The 8,045-nt window shown below is 39.1% G+C and overlaps 1 protein-coding gene across 1 annotated transcript; it reads left to right on the top strand.

Annotated features, from left to right (window-relative positions):
* The first annotated feature begins 499 nt into the window (after positions 1–499).
* LOC110848745 (E3 ubiquitin-protein ligase TRIM33) lies at positions 500–6,868 on the top strand. Its single transcript, XM_022096040.2, has 13 exons — positions 500–799; positions 1,021–1,232; positions 1,617–1,876; positions 2,169–2,282; positions 2,788–3,012; positions 3,084–3,202; positions 3,270–4,839; positions 5,139–5,213; positions 5,287–5,477; positions 5,583–5,703; positions 5,767–5,995; positions 6,056–6,193; positions 6,263–6,868. The coding sequence occupies exons 1-13, from the start codon at positions 646–648 to the stop codon at positions 6,395–6,397; spliced, it is 3,543 nt and encodes a 1,180-aa protein (XP_021951732.1). The 5' UTR covers positions 500–645; the 3' UTR covers positions 6,398–6,868.
* Positions 6,869–8,045: the final 1,177 nt, after the last annotated feature.

The following is an 8,045-nucleotide window of genomic DNA, read 5'->3' as shown; positions in this document are numbered from 1 at the left end:
ATTTCATTTCGCACGAAAAATGAAGTTTAATTATTTCCCTTTACAAACATGAATTAATACCCGGAGGGGAATTATGAAATTATACATGATCGATATTTTCATGAATATTAAATTTCTAACCATTCAAAATTAACATCAATTTCAAAATTCAGTTAATTTTCTTTATACTTCATTTCCCACGAAAAATGATAGTTTAACTATGTTCGGGGGATTAATAATACCCCGGGGGTAATAATGAAATTGAAATTATATAAGTTCGAAATATTCATGGCATAACTTTCCAATTTTCCATGAATTTCTTGCATGACTTCACACCAAAAATTACCCATTTTTACACCTCCAAGTTAATTATTACCCCCTTCCCAACATAAATTATTACCATTGGGGTAATTATGCAAATTAATGGAGTCTCCCTCCATTTTATTTTTCTTACATAAAATCGTCCACCATTTTTAATTTCTCGTCATTTCCATCAAGCCACGACTTGAGGAGCGGGAAACTCGAAAAGCGCAACTTTTCACGAGCAAGCAGCAGCAAAATCGACTTTTTCCTTTTCCGCCTTCCTCTCAAGCTCAATTAAAATTTAATTAATTTTTTAACCATACCCAGTTAAAAGTAATAATTAGTTGGTTCCACTACACCACAATGTGGCCTCCATGGGCGAAATGTCTCGTCTGTTGGGAAGAAGAGCATGAAAATCATGTTGAATATTACGGAAAACGGGAACTTATCGTGCTTCCGTGTTTCCACGTCGTTTGCTCGCTTGACTGTTTTGATTCCGTATTTAGCGAAAATGGAGGTGAGTTAAATGTTTGTTTATCATAATTAAATAGTTTAAATAATTAGGTAACAAAATGTTAATTGTAATTAAGTAAAGTTTGCAAAAATATGGGACAATTTGTTTTCAAATTTTGTAGTGGATAAACTGTACGTCACATTATGTGACTCACATAATAATAACTTATGAGTTAATTAATTAATTTAATTAAATATGACATTTTTTTAAATTTGTAATTTCAGAAACGCAGTCATGCCCCATTTGTTCTCGAGTCATTCCGATCAACAAGGAGACGAAGTCCATCCTGGTCAAACCTATCGACTTCATGGTGGGGGAGGAAGTAGCGCCAATTAGGCGACCAGGGGTCAGAATTTGTAATTTGTGCATTAGAGAAGGCGAAGCGGTCGCATCCTGTCCGGAGTGTGACAGATTATTGTGTGAAGACTGTTTCGAGGTGGGTAATTAGTTAATTAATTGAGTAATGATTACGTAATGCAATTAATAGACCTAGCTTGAAATAAGGCAATTTGCAAGGCACATTTTAGAAAATATTTAGCTTCAAAATAATGTAATTTTTGTTCGGAAGTTTACGTTCGTGATTTGATAAGTGTCAATTATGCTAATTACATATGTACACATATATGTTAACGTTAACCTTGACTTTTAACCATCTCTACTTAATTAATTGACAATTAGTTCATTAAATTATTTATAGTACGAGACTTTTGCCCCATTTTGGAAAACATTTCAAAATTACACCATTTTTGTTCTGATATCGATTTCTGTTTCAGAAATGTAAAAATTATGCTACATAACATTAATTAATTCTCTCTTACAGCATCACCCCTTTTCCGTCCAAACCAGCCACCACAACGCGAAGGAATTTCCTCCTGGAAAAAATTCGCCACGACGACGAACTCAAACAGAACACAAGTGCCCTTTGCATCCCTCAAATTGTTACGCCGCGTTCTGCGTGACCTGTGACATTCCCGTGTGCCACGAGTGCCGCGGTGAGCACCTTAGTTGCCACGTATGCTCATTAAAGGACGCTTTGGCAATCATGGCGAAAAATGTGGAGGGAATTGGCGAGGAAATTGAGTAAGAAATTGATTCACGAAAAGCTGCAAACTGTGCAATTTAACAAAGTTTACAAAAACTTGGGAATATTCTTGATTGAGATTGGCTCAAATTAATTCTTATAATTTCATTAATTTGTAAATTTAAGGATGATTATCATCTCTGTAAAGTTACAAAGTTTACAAATCATTTAAAAAATTCTTCACAAATGATACTCAAAAATTGCCCAGTTTACAAGCATGCGTAAATTCAACTTTTAAAAATTACTAAATTTAAATTATATTTTACTAACTCCTATTTTTTTACTATCCAGTAAAGAGCTCGTGAACCTGCAGCAACGTCAATCCGAAGCCCAAACTAAAATCACTCATTTGCTCAAAGCTGAAAGGGATCATTTAACGAAAGAAGTTCAATGCATGATGACCGTGTAAGTTTCAGTCCCTTCTAACTTGCGCCATAGTTAAACTATGTATATCGTTAGCGCAAATAAATTATTCGTGAAAATTAACGTTGACATAGGTGACTCATCGCCTGTGACGTCACAGATGTAAAAATCTGCACATTTTTACTCATTTCTCGGCTATTGTATTTTTAAATTCCATCGGGTCATTTTGTAGAGCAGGTCAGTACCAATTTATTAAAAATATGCACTCTAGATTTTGACAAGTTTTGAAGGAGAACCAAAAAGAGTGAAGGCCTTCAGAAAAATTGGTTCTCCTCCTTCAAAACTTGTCAAAATCTAGAGTGCATATTTTTAATAAATTGGTACTGACCTGCTCTACAAAATGACCCGATGGAATTTAAAAATACATTCCCATAGCCGAGAAATGAGTAAAAATGTGCAGATTTTTACATCTGTTACGTCACAGGCGATGAGTCACCTATGTCAACGTTAAACCATAATTTAAAATTTTTCAACTATACTTTTGCAGAATATTATCAAAATTGTTCGCGCGAGAGCACCAGCTTCGCTCAGACATTCGCGTCATTACTGAAGAGTCGTCGCGCGTCCTACGTCTCAAAGAGGTGGAGTGCAGTCGAAATAGTCAGAGCGGGTTTCAGTACGCTCGACTCATCAGGTCCCTGTTGGAGAGGGCGAGTGAGGCAGAAGTCGACGGTTCCCTTGGGGTGGATGAGGGCTGGTTGGTCGCCTACAGGTCGGTTATTTATTTCTTGATGAATTTTTCTAGATGTATAGTAACATTTCTTACCCTTTGGATTTTTGCAGATTCGCCAAAAAATGTCACTCTGACCAATTAAAAGTCTTATCGAAATTTAATCGTGCCTATTTCGAAATGGAGAATCATCTCAAAGTGGACAAAGCTGCATACATAACGATGGAAAATGGTAATCAATCAGAAAAGAAGTTCTTCAATTTTTTATTATCAACTTACTTAACTTTTTCTCCCCCCAGAAACAAAAAAACTCTGTAAAATAACTTACTCCCACGCCCCCAACGTGAAGCGACCCGGCGTTCCACCGTACGCTCACCTCCTCCAAAAAATGGGTGTAAGTGAACGGAAGAAAATAATACAGTGTATGGAAACCCAGTTCGAAATCTCGCCCACTCCTCCTGCTCCGCTTCCCCCAGTCCCGAAAATTAGAAGACTCGCTCCCGGAATGGCACGTCCCGCACCGCCACTACGCCACCAAGTTCCTAGCACGTCTGTCGCCGCCGCTGCTGCCTCATACCGTCCACAACAATATCGCCATACTAACGGGGTCATCTCAAACCAACCCCCACCACCCCTTCTTCAAGCGAGTACTGGGATGAAACTAAAACCAAAAGTGCGACCTCAAATGGCGACACGATTCACCTCCACGAGAACACCATCTCCACCCACGCTCCGACCACAAGGAATCATTCGAACCTATCCGGCTCGCCCAGGTCCTCCCGGACTTCGCCTTCTTGTCCCAAGACCACCAAGACCTCAGTTGAATCACACCCCCAGATTTCCCTCTCCACCACAACCACCACAAATACAGCGAATCCTTCCACTACCACAATACCCACAGAAAGGAGTAATTCCACCACTACCGCACACCCCACCAAAACAAAGGCCCGTCCTTCCCCCTCCCTTAAAGAAAGAGATGGTCACCCCTCCACGCCCCGTGAGCACGAGGAAACCGCGAAACTGCGCCGTCAAACGGACCGGGGGTGGATTATGTCCAAAACCAAATGTCGAACCGCTCGGAGCCTTTGAAGGCAGCCAGTTAGAAATCGAACAAGTCATCATGGACGATGAAGACGATGACGACCCACTTTCCGTCAATGATGAAATGATGCAGAGAAGCATGGAAATAGAGGATAACGATGAAGACGGGGAAGAAACGCATGATTTAGTCGTGGATACCATCGAGGGAAGGAGACAATTGAAAGAATTACTTGATTCCGCGAATGGGCGGGCTAATCACAAGGTTTCCGAAATGGGACCCTTCGATGAAGACGAAGTAGAACAAGATATCGAATTCGATACGGGCGGAGGGCAAGATCCCCTCGAAGGCGCGTCATCCTCCGTGGCACGCTCGCCAACCCCTCAACCACCACCACGAGTAGCACCGCTTGGTCGACAAGGGCCCATAATTCCGATCCCGTTCCCGCTAAAGAGAGAATTCCCATCGCCACCGCATATACGTCAGCAACAAGCCGCCGCCACGACGACACTGTCGCCACGGTCGGAGGCATCCTCCCCGCCACCACCACCACTCCCACCGACCGAGTTGGAGCACACTTTAGGCGAGTTGGCGAAAGAGTATCAGAACGAGGAGGGTGTCGACGAGGAAGAGAATGGCGACGAGATGGAGGTCGACGAGAGCGAATTGCCGTGGAGATCACCACCCGTCCCCGTTAACTCAACAACGACGACACCATCACCTCTAAAGAAGGCAAAACAAACCAGGAAGGAACAACTAGTCGTGAATGAGTTTCTCGCCGACGATGTAATTTCCTTTGAGAATGATCTCATTCAAGATAAGCTTGCTAGGTGAGTGCGTGGATTACTGTAAATTATATGGGAAATGGAATTTGTATTCTCGTTTTTTACTCCGAAAAATCCTGTTGTCCTGAAAATTGTTTTTTTTCTTTTTTCTGGAAAAAACTTTTCCCAATGTTTATGGAGCCATTTTTTAGATCAGTTTTGACGGAGGCTTTCTTTAGAAAAGAGGGAATCTAGTTTTTCACATATTTAGACCCGATGGGAATCTCACCAACACTTAATTTCAATTGTTTAAGTTTTCCCACTATTTTCTCCAAAAAAACTTTACAATTTCTCAACTCTTTCAGTCGCGCTGCTCAAAAGAAGAAACGGAACAGGAAAACACTTCCGGTTACGTCGCCCGCATCATCGTCAGACACAACGTAATTAATTACAATTATTTTATTAATTTGTGTAGGGGAAAATTAAAAAGTTTTCATTATACCCTTCTTCCAGACCTCGTCCACCCGGAAAGCGAGAAATAAAACGTAAAACGTTCGATCCTAACATGTTCACCACGCCGGAGGCGGTGAAACGTATCCGTAGCAAAGTTTCCAGCGGGGAAGAAAAGAAACAACAACTAAAACCGAGAAAAAAGCGAGAGCGAAAAAAGTCACCGATTAAAAAGCCACAGAAAACGTCTCTCGGTGAGTTTGTCTTACCTCGAATAACTTGCGCCTTATGGTTGAACTGTAACATTGGCACAAGTTAGCGAAAAAATCTCAACTAATCACTACTACTAACGTTTACAGATCCCCTCAAAACCACCGAGGATTCAGACCACGACGACTACTGCGGAATTTGTCGCGATGGTGGCGACAATTTACTGTGCTGTGACCTATGTCCCAAAATTTTTCATCCCATCTGTCACATGTAATAACTTATTTATTTCCATAATTTTAGTAAATTTATTTACTTATCATGTATTTGTTACAGTCCGTCTCTGTCTGGCATTCCTGATGGAGATTTTCACTGCAACTTTTGCAAAGGACGTGTAGAGGCCTGTGACCCCTCGAAACAACCGGAGAAACATATTCGCAACGCGGAAGCCGGTGGGATTCATGCTGACGAGAAAGAATTCTATAAAGCGTGCAAATTCCTCTCAGATATTTTCGTTTGGGAGAATGTCTTCGATTTTCGACTAATCGTCGATGGCGTTAAAGCGGTAAGAATTTATAGAGTCAAATTTTGCGCAATGTTTCTTTACAATGTTTTCCTATTTTAGGAACCGCAAGACGAACAATCGCCCTTGTTCCTTGTTCGAAAACGGCTGGCAAACAATGAGCCTGAAAAATTTGAAACTGCTGAAGAAATGTTGAAAGAGTTGGAGCGAATTTTCATATCTTACGAGGATGTTTTAATGGTGTGATTGATTATCGAATAATTTCCGTCTTAAACTTAATTAAATTTGTACATTTTTGTATTTCTCCAGGCTCGCCGGTCAAATTCGGAAACTTTTCTTCGCCTTAGGAACTTTGATGGAAAATTCAACGAACTTCTGGCCGAGTACTACCCAGATTTTCAGAGGAAATCGGTACCACCACCGCCACCATCAATCCCTCAATAATCACAAATATGCTTTCAAAATAATCAGTTTAAAAATCAGATACAAAAAAAGTTACATAATTTTCTACCTACAATATACATAAATTCTTTAAATATTTCGAGGTTTCACGACCCCATTGAACGTAATTTGCGTAACTGTCGTAAAAATATTTAGCCTCTTGTCACTTTCTTACTAGTAGAAATTAAAAATCTGTAAAGTTTCCTGCAAAATTTTAGCTTGTAAATTGGTAGGTTTTGTCGGATAATGTTATTTTTCCAAGGTTAATGCACAATTTGTAATTGGTCGAGTTCGTAAATTTTTTGTGACATTACGCTGCTTGCGACCAAATGGTCGTCGTTGAAATCATCACTTGTTTGACTTGATGATTAAAAATATTATTTTTAAATACACATTTTTGTACTAAAATAAACTTTTGGTTTTTGACGAGAATAAAATATTGAGCATGTTGCTGTCATTTTCGGTTGCACAAAATTTGGAAAAGGTATTAATTTTTTTAGTTTTTTAAAATTCTTTTAGACCAAAATATCATATTTTGAAAGTTAAAAAATCGTGATTTCTTCATTTCCTCGATTTAAGTATTTTTTGTCAATTAACTTAAATCATAATTGTTTCAAGTCACTCGCCATAATTATTTTTTATGCATTTTACATCCTGACATTGACGGACGCAATAATAATTCGAGTATTTTTATTACTGATTCGACCCTTATAAAAGAAAACTGTCCCAGAATTTCCAGTTTCATTAAGAAACTAACTCGTTACCATTTGCTCTTATTTTTTCAAAATTTCCTGGAAATCTCACTAAAATATGAAATCCATTCTCCCCATCGTACTTATCTTGTCGCTGGTATAATTCAAATTTTCATTCAAATTTCCTTACTTAAAATTTCAAATTTTTAATTTCATTTCGAAGTTTTTTCTTATCTAAATTTTTCAATCGTTCCAGACCGCTTTATTCCTCGTGCATGAAACCGACGCGCAATTCTGGATAAGACCTTATCCACCACCTTATCCGCGACCGTATCCATACCCAGGCGGACCCTGGTTCCCACCACCTGGCCCTTACCCACGCCCACCTCACTGCATGGGCGTCATGTGTGCCATGTGCGCTGGACCCACGTTTCCTGGCGAGTGTTGCCCTCGATGTGGCTTTTGGTGACTTTTCCTGCCCCCGAGATTAACGCCAACTTGGTAAACGTTGTAAAATTAATTTGTTCAAGTGAAACATAAATTTCTGTAAAAACTTTCAAATTCCTTGAAAATAAACTTTTCGTAATTTTTTATCAATTTCGTTTAAATTTTGTGCTTGTCTGTTTTTTGTGGCTCTCACTGTGTTGCCCTCATTTGGTGACCTTTAGTATTACCCCCAACTTAAGATTAGTAAACTTTGTAAAATTAACTGACTCAAGTGAAAATAAATTTCTGGCTGGAAAAAGAACTCATAATTTTCTGTTTTTTTTCTTAAATTTTATATTCTTGTGATTGCCTTGTCTGTTCTCTTTTTTTGTGGCTCTCATTTGTCCTGGGACCTTGGCTATAAAAATATTCTCAATGACAAGGACAATTAAAATAAGGACACGGACCAAATAAAAAATAAGGACTTATTTAACTCCTTATATTGATGCATTTATATATCCTTGCTGCTCAAT

This window comes from Folsomia candida, unplaced genomic scaffold (genome assembly GCF_002217175.1).
Source record: "Folsomia candida strain VU population unplaced genomic scaffold, ASM221717v1 Fcan01_Sc004, whole genome shotgun sequence".
In the NCBI taxonomy this organism is placed as follows: Eukaryota; Metazoa; Arthropoda; class Collembola; order Entomobryomorpha; family Isotomidae; genus Folsomia; species Folsomia candida.
This window is presented reverse-complemented; position numbering and strand designations above follow the sequence as displayed.

Coding starts and splice junctions, on each gene's coding strand:
- LOC110848745 (XM_022096040.2), top strand. CDS start 646: ATGTGGCCTCCATGGGCGAAATGTCTCGTCTGTTGGGAAGAAGAGCAT. Junction 5,478..5,582: donor GCCACAGAAAACGTCTCTCG/GTGAGTTTGTCT, acceptor TAACGTTTACAG/ATCCCCTCAAAACCACCGAG. Junction 5,996..6,055: donor TCGTCGATGGCGTTAAAGCG/GTAAGAATTTAT, acceptor TTCCTATTTTAG/GAACCGCAAGACGAACAATC.